The sequence below is a fragment of the Teleopsis dalmanni genome, chromosome 1 (assembly GCF_002237135.1).
Source record: "Teleopsis dalmanni isolate 2A chromosome 1, ASM223713v2, whole genome shotgun sequence".
In the NCBI taxonomy this organism is placed as follows: Eukaryota; Metazoa; Arthropoda; class Insecta; order Diptera; family Diopsidae; genus Teleopsis; species Teleopsis dalmanni.
This window is the reverse complement of record NC_051846.1, coordinates 55,266,861-55,284,868: the sequence shown is the minus strand read 5'-3', so window position 1 is coordinate 55,284,868 and position 18,008 is coordinate 55,266,861. Positions and strand designations below refer to the sequence as shown.

Here is an 18,008-nt window from a genome sequence, read left to right as displayed (position 1 = left end):
TCATGATAATTATATTATTTTTATATTCCTCATTATATAATTAAATTTGAAATGATTTTATTTTAAATTTATACTTTATTATCTTTCATATTTTTTTTTATATTCGAATATAACATACACATATGAATAAATTATTCATTTATTATAATTCCAGAAAATTCATAAATAACTTAACTAGAAATATTTAATTGTTTCATGTATTAATTATGAAAGATATAAAAGATATTATTATATAGATATAGATAGATATAGATGTAGATATAAAGCTGCGTGTAAAAATTTGAATTCGGTTAAATAAGTGATCTACGAGTTCATCAAAAAACTTTTAGTAGGCAATTCCTTATAACAATATTAGTATTAAACAATATAGTGAAAAAGAATTTCATATAAATTTATATTTGAGAAGATAAGAGAGATAAACTGCATACCATGTGCTTGGAAAGTGTCCGGCACTTATGCTCATGCGGAAAAAACACCTAGAGCGGTATTTCATGGATCATATGTTAAGGATTCAAGACTAGGAAATATAGGCTCTGTACTGTCTTTCATTAAAGAAATCGGATTTGGAGAAACACTCTAATCCGACTAAAGGGAACAATAGATTTTTTAAGGGAATATTCCTGATAACATAAAAGTTTATTTTATATAATCATAAAGTACACATATGTATTTAAAATTTTCTTAAGTTCTTAAACTTAGCTTATAAACATAAAAATTGAGAAGTGATATATTCATTTCTTATCACTTATTAATAATATTTCCCAATACTAAAATATGCTTAATACTTACTTAATATAACCGAGATCTGTAGCAATAGCAGTAGCATTCGCTGCACGTCGACCAGACTGACATGTGAATATAATTACAGCGTCCATTGCTGGTTTTTCTCGTCCATAAGTTTCCAAAAAACTGGCATCACCTCCAGTTAAAGCTTCCTGTAATTCAGGCACTAATAAAAAAAAATTGACATTTCTTTAAAATTAAATCATTAATTGATGATATATTTTTCTGAAGTATAAATTGTATACTATACATAATTAGTTTTTAATTTATTCAAAAAGAAAACCTTATTAATTTTAGTTGAAAATAAATAAATAATCATTAATATATATTAAAAATTTTTATAATATAAGCAATTAACAATAATTATTTCACAACAGATTTAACCTACTGTAGGGTACAGGTCATAAAATTTTCGATGATTAAGTCATTCTCCCCTTGTTTACTTGAATTCATCTGACTTAATCTTGTTTCTTCTTAATGATCGTATATTTGTTGTGTTTAATAGCTTTGCTTGAGGTTTTATAAAAGTATATAAAATTATAAAAGTTTTAAAAATAAAACTAAGAACAAAGCTTCTAATTTTTTTTGCATAGTCACGGTTAAAAGCACTTTTAAACAATTTACTAAGCGTGTGTAAAACTAGTTGGTCAATACCGACTTTGTATGGTATATATGGTAAAAGTTACTTATTGTGTGACTAAGTTCATTTATTACTTTTATTTGATCTAATTACGGTCTTTCACCATTTTTTCACTTGACCATCGTTTAATTAAGATAGTAATGTTATTGAAGTAAAAGTCAAAATAAATAATCTTCTTCGCTTTCTCAAAATGTTTCTATCGATATCCTAATTGTCTATATTATCTTAACTTAAAACAATACGATCTGACAGTCAACTCCAATCTTGTGTTATCACTGGTTTTTGGCTTATATTATGTATTATATTATGTTTCTCAAGATTATAGTAACAATCAGTATATTATCCCAAACATATTTCATCGACTTGTTTGGTGATTGGCTGACCGACCAGAGCCTGGTTGTTATCTTCGAAAAAAATGTGCTAAGAAGAATAATTATATAAAATGCATTTAAGGCTAAGGAAATGTAAACGTGGACAGAAATTAAAGAATTATAGCGTTCCATTATTATTAAAAACTAAAATGAATAATCATATGGAAAGAGTTTTGAGATATTGTGATTCAGAATCATCGAAAACATTCTGAAGGAAAGAAAGAAGAAATAGAGTGAAGAAGTAAAACCGCACTGTTAGCTATAGTACTAAAATAAACGTATTAGTATGATTTTATTACATTGCGAAAACAATATTAATAGTACATATTAATTGCCATTTTACTTAATGATATTTATCGTGATAGTGGTTTTAAAGAGCAGAAATAATCTGTTTTTCAAGTTCTTTGTCAATGCCCACCATTAACATGTAGAAGTCTAGAAATCTTTTGGATACTTATGATCCTTTTGAAGTTCTTTCTGACTTGTGTATAAACAACACTGATCTGTAGTTTTAAAATAGACATTATTAGAGCTGAAATATGTTTTGGTGCACAAGACCGCCACTCCAACCATAATCAAATTGGCAATTTAAAACTGTTGAGTAAATGTTATAGTATTAAAAACTAAAGTAAGTCAATATATGCATCATATAGGATATATGCACATATTTTTCAATAGCAGAAGTAGAATACGTACTTGTACAGACGAATTTTTTACACACAGCTCCAATAATAAACTAATATCGATTAATGAAAGTATAGAAGTACACACACACACACATACGCGCAAAAGTATCTACTGTGTATAATATTGATTAAAACAAAGTCTCTTAATATTTAATTAATTTAATTAATTATTTTGAACCACATAAAAAATATTATTTCTTCTATTCATTAGCAACAGTTGATAACCGCCATATTAAACCACTTATATAGAACATCTGTTTTCTAAAGTAATAGCGTTTTAAATACTTGACAAAAAAATTAGACAATTCTATTTGATATATTTTTTCAATAAACAACTTAGGAATATAAAAAAAATTCCCATTATATTGTATTGTATTGTTAAATTAATAATAATTTAATATAATTTAGTTAAGCATTCTACTTACATGGTATGTTAATGCTTCCTGGAATAGAACCGGTATTCGCAATCTCATCTCTGTTTCGTACATCAATTAAATATTTCTCTGGATGATTTGGAATGTCTTTAACTTCCTCATAAGTTGCCATTTTTAATTTCCACTAAAAAATAAACCATTCACTTGAGCGATGTATTAGTAACTAAACTTAGCCAAACAAATGAAATCAGTTTCTGTAAAAGTTCTATCGATAGATACACTGTGTCTACACCAATAAACACGTAAGAATACAAATATAAATGTGATTAACCAAACTAAACAGCTGAACACTTGAAAAGAGAAATCACTGAGCTTGTCTTACCTAATTATAATAACAAATATAATAAATATTTTTCCATTACAAAGATTAAAACAAATCATTTCAGTCAGATAAACTTTTAAAAAATAGTTAGCATAGAAGATTTTTGGTATGCTACATTGGTTTATTATTTAATATTTTATTTTAATTTGTTTTTATGAAGCTTTGTATTGAGGTGCATTTAATCGTTTACACTTTGTTGTGTTAATAAAAGGATTAAAATAAAATTTCATTTAGAAAACTATATTTTATGCTCTTTTTAATTACATATGGAAAAGCACATAAATAGTACATATTACATACATGTACATATGTAAATGCATCAAACAGAGTAGTTATCAAAGACAACATGTGTTTAGTTTAAAGTTTTCCATTTTACATTATAGACCGTTTAACAACCACTGTACATTTTAAAATTATGAACATATAAAAAACTATAAATAATATAATTATATAAATAAAATTATATATAAAAATATATATAAAAAATGGCATGGTTTTTTATAAATGATTTTGGATATGTTATTATTATTATTATTATTATTTAAATAGGCTATTTGTGCACCCCGACCTAAAAGATCTATTGTGCGCCTATAGGCCCAACTAGGACAATTTTAGACTATTTATAAATCTTATAATTGCAGTGGGCTTAATTTTACCTATTTGATTTGAGACCAGGATCCCGCTACCAAGGTAATCGAGTCTACGTCTTGCCACCGCTGGGCAGTTGCATAGAACATGTTCTGATGTTTCCTTCTCCTCATGACAGAGTCGACAGGAATCACTTTCTACCGCACCTATAATCTTCATGTGGTAATTAAGTCTACAGTGTCCTGTAAGTTTTATTAAACAAAAATTTTTTATTTGGATATGTTTCAAACAAAATTATCAAATCTGGGGTTCAATGAAAACTCACATTGTCTCCACAAAAAATCACTTTATTGTATGACATTTTCTTTAGAAATGCGATATGTCCACACTGTTTTAAAAATGACTAAGATGTGACACAAGTCATCAAATCTGATCGTTACAGTCATGAGAACGAAATAGGAACCAGCAGAAGAAGAGGGCGACCAAGAAAACGATTGAAAGACAGTGTATAGCAGGATTTAGAAGAAATGGACATAAGAAATTGGAAAACAAAAGCAAGAAACAGAAGAGAATGGAAGGATGTTTTTAAACAGGCTTACGTCCTACTTAGACTGTATAGTCACGGATGATGATGATCGTTACAACCATATGATTGCAATTATGATATGGTACTGTTAGCAAAGACAGAAGGCAAACAAATTAAAAGAAGACTGCGTTCTTTGAGATTTAGTTGTAAATATGCAGAAATCTCTACTTATGATATTTCCAAGACACTCAAAACGATAAAAAAACTGTTACATAAGTAATAAAAACTAAAAAATTCTTTGGCATAGGTGGAAACATAAAAATGGTAGCTGCAGTATACATGTAACACAAAAAAATGCCAAATAAGAGTTCAATAGGACTTTGAAGCATGTAATGTCAAACAAATATGTAGCAGTTTCCATTAAGTATAAACAATATGAATCGTCGATAAGGTGGACTCTAACTTATGCGATACAAGTGCGGCGAATAAATTGATTATGCAGAAAATCTGTTATAGTTTTATAACAGAAAGTTTTAAATAACTTTCCAGCTATCCAGAAACATGCGTAGCTTTATGATTCCCATAGGTACTAGTCAGCTAACAGTACATACATAAGTGCCTTCAAGACGCATATTGATTTATCAACTACACTCTGAAATTGTCTAAAAAAAAATACTGCTACAATTTATATCATACTGGGCCCTTATTTGATCTTAAGTGGGCGTTGGTACTGTAATCTTGGTCGCCACTCTAATCTAACTACAATGAAGCAAGTCTTAGAGCAAATAGTTTTATTCTTTTAAAATTGGACTGAAATATTGACCGAAATTCAAGAGCTCCTTTATATGAGTGATGTAACAAGCTCCAGATTTTAGCAGTTAAGGGTATTAGAAAAAATCAGAGAAAAACAATGGGCAATGTTTATAGAGAAAGTAAGAAGTAACCTCACAAGAATTGTATTCATTCAATGCATAGAAAATTGCATAAAATAATGCACAAAAAAAAAATTTTAAAACATATTCTTGCCTAAATATACATATGTATGTATGTGAATTACCTGAAATTATTATATATGAAATATAAATTAAATTAAACCCCAAACAGATGATTACATCAGTCATTACCGGAAGATTGAAGATAAAGTAGATTTTAAATGTGATTAATTTTTAATATATTAATAGAAACAACTACTTACTAAAATAAATAATTATAAGATCAGATTGTTTGTATAAAAGTTTTATTTATTTTTATTTTTATAGGTATATCCAGAACTTCGATATAAGCATAGTTTGTATAAAAAAAAATAATTAATATAGAATTGAATTATTAAATTTGTGAAAATTTTTCATTTTATTTGCATTTTTGTTTACAAACTTCTGACATATGATTGGAATATTCGTTGAGATTTCTAATGAACGTTCACAATAGTTCACATGTTGCGTTGGTAATCCTTTATTCTTTACTGGCTAACATACTTGGCCACTTCACAACTAGGTGCTTAGACAGAGAAAGTAGTGTTGTTGTTTTGCGTATATTTAAGCAACTATAGGCCTAATATAACATCACACACAAATGTTTTTGGTTATGATTTTATTTAAATGCTACAATGTTGGAATATGGAAGAGCATTGTTTATCCGTGTTGAAAACTCTGTCGATTCATCGTATGCATCCAGATATATGCTTGTACCCAAATCAGTACTTCTACTGAATAAACCATTTACTGCTGGTTCTATAAAGTGTCGTTCGACTTTAATTTCACCATATAATATGCTAAGCTTATTTTATATTCTGCGATAATAAATCCTTTTTTTGATTTATTTTGAATGACATTAGTTTAATTTGGGACTTATGAGCTCAAATCTGAAAATCTTTTTTTTCCAAGACATCTAAGTCTTTGACAATAATGGATTAAAATGTAAAAACTAAGATCTTATATGGTTAAGAGATTTTAATTATAAGAGATACAAGTTTCATGTATTCATTAATATACAACAAATAAATAGATAAACATTTTTGCTCTAGATATTATTTCCCAAATTCGACTTCGTTCCGGTCAAAAAGAGGGATTCTTCATATAACTTTTAAGAATGTTCTTTTTTTATAGTTTGATTTTAAAAATTAATCTTCTTCGAAAAGGAAGGAGAAGGATGTCTGCGGTAAAAATATTTTTGTATTGATTCGTAACAAGTTAAGTGATGACTTGAAATTCGAATCGTTTTAAATAAAAAATTTTTTTTATTAACAATTTGCTGTAAGTAGAAAACTTGGTTAATTCAGTAATTTTGTATATATAATTGAATATAGTTAAGACTAAAATTAAAACATATGGCTGGGCTATATGTATATGTAAACATTTGGGCTTGCTTTGCATCTAATCACACTTGACCAGTTTTGGTTTATGTTTCCCGAGATATGTATGTATACATGTACATTAAAGTCGTTAAGGTAAACATTGCTTCCCATTAACTTTCTTCTAAAAAGCTGGTCACCTTAGATCATCAAACTTTAGTGTTAAGAATATTCTTATAGTAAGTACAAGTATTTTAGTACAAGTACATGAAAGCTAAAATAAACAATTATGTTTTAAATTGCTTTATATAGTAGGATTTATAAAATGTTTGTGGAAATTTAATTTTTTTATTCATTTAATAAATCATTCATCCATTAACAATAAATTTGTTTTTGCATATGATGAAGAGGAACTTTGAACAATTTTACAATTTACTCTTTATTCAGCATCATCGCTTCAAATTGACTCAACTCAACTATATAAAAAGTTTGCTCTCATTTGAAACTGCTCTCACTGCATATTTAAAAATAAGCTCTTTTAATACATACTGATTTCGATTATTTAGTTTTACATATGTATGTATATAGTTGAAGTATTATTATTAAATAAAATCACAAATTCAAGTTACAAATGTATATTATGCGTACTATTATGCGTATTTGTGCCGAAATATACAACTGGACTTCTTTGAACTCTACGGTACAGCATAAAAACTTATATATGTATGTAAATAAGTACATACATATATAAAAGTGTATGTATGCGCATAAATATGTATTCAGTTTATAGACATAGACATAATTTAAGATAATATAATTATATATGTATGTACATATGTACATTTTTATGTGTTAAAGGTATTTTCCTTTTCTGGTAAATAAGTTTGAAATACATAAAAGCAAATACCGGCCGGCATTTTTATTCTTTCTCCCAAAGAGTACTCGCTCTCTCATTTTGAAACTGTTGATTTGAGTGATTTTGTTAAATAATTTCTACACTCTTCTAGATGCTTTTGCTAGAATTTTTTTCAGCGCAAATTTGCGTATAAAAGCAGAGCAAACGTCGGCAAGAAAACAGTTTCAAGTATAAAGCAGATTGTGAAAGTTTGTTTGAAGCAAGTTCTATCTGAAATAACCAAAGAATTAAAATGTCGCTAATATTGAGCATGTTAGATGATTTGGATCATGAGATGCATAATCCATTCTATGATTTTGGTATTGGATTACATCCTCATCATGTTCAACATCAGCCACGTCGTCACCATGATGCGATTGCTGCACACGCCATGCCATTAGGCGTCTACAATCGTCCTTTGGTACGTCGTAATATGCAACAAAATGGCGGACCAGTATCAACTATCGGCAAAGATGGTTTCCAAGTTTGCATGGATGTGGCTCAATTCAAACCGAGCGAATTGAACGTTAAAGTTGTCGACAAGCATATCATTGTCGAAGGCAAGCATGAAGAACGTGCGGATAATCATGGTTATATTTCGCGTCATTTCGTGCGTCGTTATTCTTTACCCAAAGGGTATGATTCCGACAAAGTGGTTTCAACTTTATCATCTGATGGTGTTCTAACAGTTAGTGTACCAAAACCACAGTTGGAGGATAAATCCAAAGAACGTGTAGTTCATATACAACAAACTGGACCAGCACATTTAAATGTCAAGTCGAATTCTGAGGAAAAGGATGATGCTGCCGCTAATGCTGCTAATGGTGCAGAGAAGAAATAAATGAACTAATTCAAATTAATTACATTTTTCATCCCACTATGCACCAATACATTTTAATTTTAAAATTTAATCACATTTAACTTTTATCAATTAAAGCTACTAGACGGTCAAAGTTCCTGTTGTACAGAAACCTCGACAAAGTGTTGGTAGCTACATCATACAGTATTCTCAAGAAAGGCATTAGTAGATGTATAAGCACTTAAAAAAATAAAATAAAATTGAAAATATAAAATATTGTTTAATTTTAACTTGAATACTTTAAAGTTTTGGGCATTGAAAATTTATAAAGCGATATAGAAAGTACTTTCTCCTTTGTATAACAACAATGTAGGGACATGCGTTGTACAGAGATGAATAAAAATATGACGACGACTATTGAATGATGGGTTCAAACTAGTAATTAAGTGGAATACATTTTACCGTGCTACAGTGAAAAAAAATTTTACGTATATGAAAATGAAAAAAGGTTGCGATTGTTGGATGACAATAGAATAGTATGTATTTGGCACTGTTGTAATTCAACAAAAACAGTTCTCCATGTCCTACGAAAGTCCAACGTATGAAAAACTTAAAGGCGTCTACAGCTTTTTGTGAGGGAGATATGTAAAGTTGCATCCACACCAATGCTAACGCTTGTGAACGAACGAACTTTTGCAGGTACGATTACCTACGAATGTTCGTTCGTTCACAAGAATACTCCTTGGTGTGGATGCACCATAAGAAATCATTTTTGGATATTGAGAAAAATTGCATTGATTAGTTATGAGTAGATTGTGCTCTAATTTTACACACAAAATAATCTTGCTTTTAAAGATGAAAATTCAGTCCTATATATTCACCTAATTCTAAATGTTCCCACTAGGAAATATGGTTGAAAATAATGCTGACAGTGATGAGTTTTATCTAATACCACGAACAAATAATATACAGATTGCGAATGCAGAACAAAAAAATGACCCTATGATTTCATAGCAGCCAGCTTGAAAAGCCAGGTGGCACCTAAGAGCTTTGGATTTTAGAACAATTAAGGCATACACAAACTGCGTATAACACAATGATCTTAAGTGTTCGAAACATACAAAAGAGCTGTTGAATATACGTTTAAGGGGATGTGTGATATAGTATAGAAATGGTTGCTATATTTTCTATTCATATTAGTGATTGTTGGGTGCTTGTGTTTTTTATATGGCAACGATTTTCTGTTGTGCGTTCTTATGCTTCCAGAGTTTTGTTATATAGAGACGAAAGAGCAATCAGTGTGAATTGCAATTTGTTTTACAAAATTTTGTTTCTTTCTGGATAATGAGAAAATAGAGAGGAATAATAATAATACATTTAATACTCATGAAATTGCGCAGCATTTCTTTGAAATTGGTGGTTTTCCTAAAATTGCGGCTTGTATTGAAATTACAATGATTACATTGATGCCCCAATGGAAAATGAGGCGCACTTTGTTACCAGATATGGAAAACATGCCTTAAATGCAATGAGGGTATGGTCCGGACCGTAGCTATTACGCTATAAATTCTTCTTGGCCTGGAAGTGTGCATGACTCGCTGCTGTTTAATAATTTCGTGTTTGATTTTCGTCCATTTCATGGCGCAGTACAACTTGGTGATAGTGCTTACCCATTGAAGGATTGACTTATCCCTCGTTTGGTGAATAAAGCAACTATTCCAAGAGAGCAAAGATATAACTGGGCACATAAAACCACAAGAACAGTAGAAATAAAAAGTAACAAGTTTTTTTTTATGCAGAAATACTTAAAGAGAAATTTCCTTTCCTTAACCGTTTACGCCTAAAGCATGAAATTGCTGCAAGTTAGTTATTTTAATTTGCTGCATACTGCAATGCCCCAACTTGATGCGTCCCCAAAGATTTGGGAGCGCTCGGTACAACCAACTGGCGACAGCAAACAACTAATCGGGCTAACTGACGGAGGCTACTCAACGCGGCTAAGGACGATTCACGTCTGTAATGGCTAAATAAGAAAGTAAGTAAGTTTTATAAGCTTTATTTGATTAATATTAATTTCTAACGTAAGATTCATGACTTTTATAAATTTAACACTTTATTTTATTAATTTATTTAAATTAATTAAATATTTATTTGCCTAATTTGAATACAATATTTTAAATTAACTGTACTATGTTATTATATATTAATAAACTATAAACTATTTATAAATTAAAAATAAAATAACTTAGATTTTATACTTATTTATTACACTGTTATTACATTGTTATTACGCCCAATATTCTTATATTGCTTTATACTTACATTTAAAAATAAAATAAAAAATAATAATAATGAAAAAGAAAAATAACTTAGATTATATATTTATATAATACACTTTATATTTATAAATTGTTATTACGAACAATATTCTTATATTGCTTTATATTTATATTTATATTTATATTTATATTTATATTTATATTTATATTTATATTTATATTTATATTTATATTTTATTTATATTAATTTTATATTTTATTATTATTTAATTTATATTATTTATATTTATTTTATATTTACTTTATTTTATTTTTATATTTATATTTATATTATATTTTTATATTTATTTTTTATTTATATTTTATCTTTAATTTTTTTTTTTATTATATTATATTTATATTTTTTATTTTATATATTTATTATATTATTTATATTTTTATTTTATATTTATTTATATATTTTATATTTATTTTATATATTTTCTTTTATTTATATTAATTTATTTATATTTTTTTATTTTATTTTATTTATATTTATATTTATATTTATATTTATATTTATATTTATATTTAAAGGAGGTGTGAAATGGGAGGGTATTGTTTGTGAACAGTTATTCATGGTACTTACTGTTTTCTTACGTTGATCGAAACCTAACTCTATTGGGTGCTTCGCGGCATATATCATTCCAGTTATAATTTGCATTATGGTTTTCTTTGCGTCAAGTTTGTGTTGATGAAAACCTTGGAGGTTCCATTTGAGTGCTGTTCTTGCAAGATGGTTCGCAGGTCTTCAAAATGTGTGACCAATCGATCGCCACTTGCGTCGACCAATCTGAACTGAAACGGTTTCTTGTTGTGTACCACTCTATTTCTTATTCTTTTAGGCCATTTTATACTATGAAAGGTTGAATTTTTAACTCAATGCGGTTAGAACCTTACCATGTTTCACAGCTATAGAAGAATACAAATTTTATATTTGATTCGAAGATGCGGAGTTTCGTTTTACGAGATATTTACTCGATTTTCATATGTTCCTTAGCATATTGAAGGTAGAATTTGCTTTGTGGACCACTTCTAGCTGTAAGTACACTCCCCAGATACATAAAGTTTTACACGCACTCTAAGTTTTCTTCGTCAACTTAAGCACCAGCGATTTTCCTATTGATCCCAAATTTATTGATATACAAAAAGGCTCCAAAAAACATCTCTGTCGCACTCCAGTATGGACTTGAAATGGTTCTGACAGTACACGGCTTTGACTATATTGATTATTTTTGGAGATAAACCCAGTACTATGAACAGAGCCATAGCTGTTCATAGTACTATTTACGAATCTATCATCAAATAAATGCTAGTGATTGAGAATAAATACTCGCCAACATGGCAAATATATTAATGAAATCTATCGAACGGGTCTCAATATATAAACGAATAACGATTTTTTTTTTAAATCAAGTGAAAAAAAATTTAATTTAAGAGGGCTTGTTAGTTTTCGATATATATATATTTATACATATATATTATATATTTCATATATATTTTTATGTAATCTGGTTAAAAGTCCTATAGTTAAAACTCTATATTTGTTCTATACAATTTAAACTAAAGCAATAAATGTTATATATATTATATAATAAAAGAAAATTGTAGAGCACTTTTCCAGATATGACCAAATAACACTTTTGGCGTGGACTTTAAGTTAAGGAAACCATTTTCAAATATATATGTTAAGATCTATCGAAGTAAGCATGCTGGTCTCATATAGAGCGTAGAGTGTTCTGACTATGTTTCGTTATTTCGTTCTGGAGAACGAGCTTCCTCAGTAATGAGAGTATATTAAGGAAGGAATGTTGATCGAGTATCATACAATTTTGCCAAGCAAAAACACGTACATTTCACTAATCCAATTTTTAAAATATTAAGAACTAAATAAAATTTGTTAAAAAACTTGCAAAATAAGATTGTAGAGTTATAAATGTTTAATAAAATACTAAGAATTAAAACAACAAAGATTTGTTGAGAATTTTAATTATAAAAATTATTATAATTATAAAAAAAAATTAATTATAAAAAAAAATTTGGATTGCATTCAATTAGCAATTATTTACTTTAATTGTAAATAATTTAAGTACTTACAAGTAACCTATGTAGTATAATTGTAAGCCTAAATTAATTAAGTTATTAAATTTATTCAAAATATTATAGAACTCAAAATACCAATAAAAATTAATTTATATATTTAAATATGTAGTCTTCTTGATTAAAAGTTAAGTAAAAGTTAACGACAAAAGCGTTATATACCATATACCATTCATTCAGTTATTTCAGTAAATTTTTCTAAAGTACATTTTTCTAAAATGTGTTATATTAACTGAATATAGAAACTTCTTTAAAGTTATTATATTCAGTAAATATTCTTTATATGAATTCAAGTAACTTACATTTTATTTTTACTCATTGTCTCTTACAATGATCTTGGTTTCCTCAAAGAATGACTTATAAAAGCTCAAAATTTTGTAGACTTATTTTCAAAGAACATTACTATAAACCGCGATTTAATTATTTCATTTTAAAAATTTTACATTTTTACATTTCTAATAAATTAAAATTTTTACAAAAATGAAAAATAAATCAAATTAATTATTTTTTTTTTTTAGATTCTTGTAATTTGATTTACGAAATTGTAGGAGATTTTTCCATGAGAGATCAATTAGTAAATATAGTTGATATTTTAGTATCTTCACTATGTGATTATGTACGTATTGAAATAGGTACAATAGATGTTATTTATCAAATAGAGAATACTGTTAATTCCATTGGAATTGATTAAAAAAAAACAGTAAAGTCTTAGATTATTTAATTATAAAGGCTGCAATCAGATGGATGAGTATCAAAATCAATTTCATTGTTACATTTACCTTATTTATAACAAGTTTAATATTTTCAGATATTGAAATTAGAGAAAGAGATTGATCAACTAAGTGCTCATTATGTTAATCTTAAAAATGGAGAGATGACACTAGATGAAGAATTCATAATTGCCAAATCACTTCTGGGATCCCAATATTATTTCTGCGACACTATCCAGTTGTGTTAAATGATCACAGTAAGTATATATAAAGTCGAGACAATAATACAAAAAAAAAAGACATTTGGGATCTCTCCTAACGAATTTTGGTAAATGTCAATATTCTGAACAACTTTTCCCATTACACTGTAAATGATGAATGTCAATATTTTGAACATCTTTTCCCATTACACCTAACTTTGAAACTTTATACCACTTATGGTTTAAAACTGCGGTAACCTTATAAGGTCCAAAAAACTTAGACCTCAATTTTAAAGCTAATTCGTATTGAGTTCTTTTTATTGCGACTAAATTCCTAACTTTACAAATAGTTTTTTGCTTTCGTTTCGAATTAAAAGTCTTTCTATTCCTCCTGTATACGTTTCATATTTTCTCTATCCTCAGTGCGATAATTTGGATCCATACGATGGGCTGCTTTTATCAAGCGGTTTCGTTCTCGCTTCATATCCACTCTTGACAAGTCTTTACGTTCAGTTATATGATTTAAGTAATTTAATTTATTTTTGGAATCTTGACTTGTATCATTGCTTTCTCTAAATATTGCAAGGACTCCTAAATATACGTTCGGCGTATAATTTTTTACGTTCTCTACCTCTAATTTTTTATTTTTTTCGATATTCAGGGTTCATACGTCTTATTCTCTTATTTAACGCATCTTTAGCTTTTCTCGAATTGACTGTTACATCCTTTTGTTGGCTTTTCGTGTTTTGTTTTCCTTTTGTAAGTATCACTAGTTCTTCATCGCTACCAATTTTCTGTTCTTTTATAACTCCTTCCCACTTGTCATTACTCCCAACTTTCTTTTCTTTTATAAAGACTTCATCCTCTGTAACTACTTTCTCATGTTGTAAAAATTTTTTATTTTTGATATTAAATACTTTCTGTTTTTCATCTTTTAATATTTTCGAACCTTTTACAAGTACTTCTTGCTTTTCAAATTCATATGAGATACGCCGTGCTCTCGTAAACTAGAATATTGTCAGTAACAACGATTATCATAGAAACTGGATAACTATCTTGTCGACATAAGCTTATAACCTTTAACTGCATCTTTGACCTCTTTTTGTACATCTAAATGAAGATGCGATACATTTGAATCCAATAAACCTATCTAGTGTTCCTTCTTTGCCTTCAAACACAAACTTTCATACTCTTTTTGAATTCCTCTCGTCGACTCAGTACAGAGTTTTGTCTGTCCAGATATTTTTAAGAAGTTTGGCCCATTTTTCGACAAATGAATGTTAGTGAAGTCGAGAATGTCATTTCCTATAACAACTGAATAATCAACATCGTCAGCTCTAGTGATATTAAAAGTATTAATCAACTTGAGCTTTAGCTAAATTTATAACATTTGCGAACGTCTGCCTTAAGCTTTTTAGAATTTCCAAAACCTTTCTTTACCTTTTCCAGATCAACACTACTATGGAGAGGTCCTCGTATTTTTTAATAAACTGGAATTAACATCTTTAGGTTAGCAATTAAAGTTGCCTGATGAAGCGTGCTTTTATTTTGGCGTCTGTAGTGAATACCATTTATAAAGTATGTTACTAAACTTTGTTCGCAAGGTTTTACGTATAGTGCAACTTATTTCCAGTAAATTATAGAGGTATTTACGTTATGTTTCCTTATTTCTCAACCGACGATTTCTTAAAAGTTGATGCACCACTGTATTTAAAATATTCTTTGTAAATTCAATAGTGCGTTAAACCTTTAGGGAAGACCAATCTTTAATGTTCGCTTGACAGCGGACAAATAGCTTTGCGGCACTTTTTAGTAATTGCTTGCCGTAGACATATTCTTGGATGCTATTCCAAAGTAAGAGAGTTTTTTTCGATATGTTGTAACTATTTCCTAACAAATTCATTATCGCTACCAAAAAAATTTGTAAAACTTTCCTCAACGTCTTTCAAAATGAAATAACATTTTCCCTGGTCAATTATATTGTAAGCATCACTATACACTGAGCTTATCTTTTTGGTTTCCCCCTTGTCTTCAACCAATTGTAAATGAGTTAGCAATCTGTTTTGGAGCTCAAGTTTATTATTTTCGCTTGACTTTGATACTCATCCATCTATTTGCAGCCTTTATAATTAAATATTTTAAGACTTTGTTGCCTTCTTGTTCGTTTATCTCTACGTTTTCTTTTCTTTCGGGTAGTGGTCCGCAAATTGAAGCTCGTCTTTTTAACTGTTCTAACGCTGAACTCGTTGGTGTCTTAGTTTTGATTTATGATTTGACTTTTACAAGTTCTTTTGGGCACCTCAATTGTAAGAAACAGTAGACGCCGAGACGCCATTAAGCTTGCCCCTATGGCTTGGTAAATGTGGAGGACTTATAACTTCAACTCCGTCTTTACACTCCTTTTTGACATCTTCGTTCGTGTCTCATCTGGAACAGAGTTGCTAATCCTAATATATATATATTTTGAATTAAGCAATTTTAGCAAACAGCACAAATTGAAGCAACGCTTAGTTTTAAAAAATTATACTTAGTTTTTAAAATTTCAGTTTATAATAAAGATTCATTTATAACAGACGTTTGTGATATGTTATATATATATATATATAGCTGAATTATATATATATATCTATATTATAAAAAAATGTGATTGTTTCTATTTTTTTCCAATTCAAAACTACATCTTGTTGCTTAAAGTGTGCACATTACTAATATTTTTGCCTTTACTAATATTAAAGTACCTTTATTAAAATAACATATTCCGTGGGCTACATGTGTATAATGTTTTAAAAAAATAAAATATACTCCTCGAAATGGTACAAACCTTCTCGTTTTATTATTTTTTCCATTATCTTCTTCCGTTCTATCAACATCTGCTATTCTATCACGTCCAGCGAAATCTGCACAAATGTTAGACACTTCATTCATTTCTGGCATATTTAGCTGGATGCACTTAGGCCATATTTGTCTCCAAGTCCCGTTCATACAAGATTTTTTACCTCCTTCCAGGATTGGTTTAAATTTTCAATAGCCATCAGCATAAAATAATTTTTCCAAAACTACTTCATTAACGGCTTGTTGTATCCATCTGTAGCACTAACTGTTCGCCGAAGATAGTAGAATTAAGATAGTAGAATTTAAAATTAGATATAATTTGATGATTGTAAAATGGATGTAGTATACTATAACACCCTGGTGACCTTTAAAAAGACCTTTTTTTGTATTAAGTAGTCTTTACACACTTGTATTTTTCACTATCTCTTTTTTGTTTTGGATGAGCCAAAATTAAAGGCCTTACAGACTCGCTGGGTAGAAAAGGTCTTTAAAAAGCACTTCAGCACGAATTCTGAAGAAGGTATGTGACAAGGCCTTACACATTCGCTACGTAGAAAAGGTCTACGTACTACAGGTTTTCTGGACTGCTTGAAACAAATTTCTTACATTTTTGCTGCGTAGAAAAATACCTCTAAAAATTTTTAAGAAATACATACATATATTTGTAATTAATTATATTTATTAAAACTCCAATATATAATATTATAATAAAATATATTGAAATTGACAATATTAATATTATTATAAGTTGAATAATATTTACATTTTTTAAACTAATAATATTATATAACTAATTCTAACTATATATAAAATTGATTTAAACTTAAATTATTAACATTATTATAAATTGCATTACATTTACATTTCATTAATATAATTTTCCTTACTTAGGAATTCAGTACCTGCAGCTTCTGTAATATAGTGCAATATTAGACAATGTATTAGGGTGCCATTAACTTTCGAAATTCGTAGAATTTTACGCGGCACTCCACAGATCGGTTTATTTTACTAAAAAAATAATCTTCGTAAAATTTTAGTTTAATTGGATAAGTGGAAATGGCGCCTCAAGAGCCCCAAATATTGGAAAAAAAAAACCATTTTTTCCAAAAAAAATTATATTTGATTGCTTATATCCCCGACAAATTTAATTTTACATAGAAACTGTCTTCCCAAAAGTTATAGATCTATTAATAATAAACAATTCACTAATGCAAAGTTTTTTTGTATTTTTAATAATTACTGAATAAAATAAAAAAATTAGCTGAAATCACCCGATTGAATTTAGTGCGTTCTATGAATGCTTGTTACGGTTTGTTGTTTACTAAATTTGCTAAGTATATTAAATTTATATACTAAGTATATAAATTTAAATTTGCTAAAAAGTCTGACGTCTAGATGCATAAATCCATCCATGGATGCAAAAATGTATTTCTGTGTTATTCATTGGAATAAGGTATTTTATCGTCTTTTTGATCTCTAAACTGCTATAACTTATTACTGTAAAATAATTCAAA

General features: G+C 28.4%; 2 protein-coding genes across 2 annotated transcripts; one reads left to right on the top strand and one right to left on the bottom strand.

The window, feature by feature from the left end:
- Positions 1-782: 782 nt before the first annotated feature.
- LOC119669338 (rhodanese domain-containing protein CG4456-like) lies at positions 783-13,182 on the bottom strand. The gene is made up of 3 exons (XM_038079177.1): positions 13,055-13,182; positions 2,906-3,038; positions 783-949 (listed from the first exon to the last, which is right to left on the bottom strand). The coding sequence occupies exons 2-3, from the start codon at positions 3,024-3,026 to the stop codon at positions 786-788; spliced, it is 285 nt and encodes a 94-aa protein (XP_037935105.1). The 5' UTR covers positions 3,027-3,038; positions 13,055-13,182; the 3' UTR covers positions 783-785.
- Positions 7,710-8,597, top strand: LOC119669335 (heat shock protein 26-like). Its single transcript, XM_038079176.1, has one exon. It carries the CDS (start codon positions 7,789-7,791, stop codon positions 8,374-8,376), a length of 588 nt encoding a protein of 195 aa, XP_037935104.1. The 5' UTR covers positions 7,710-7,788; the 3' UTR covers positions 8,377-8,597.
- Positions 13,183-18,008: the final 4,826 nt, after the last annotated feature.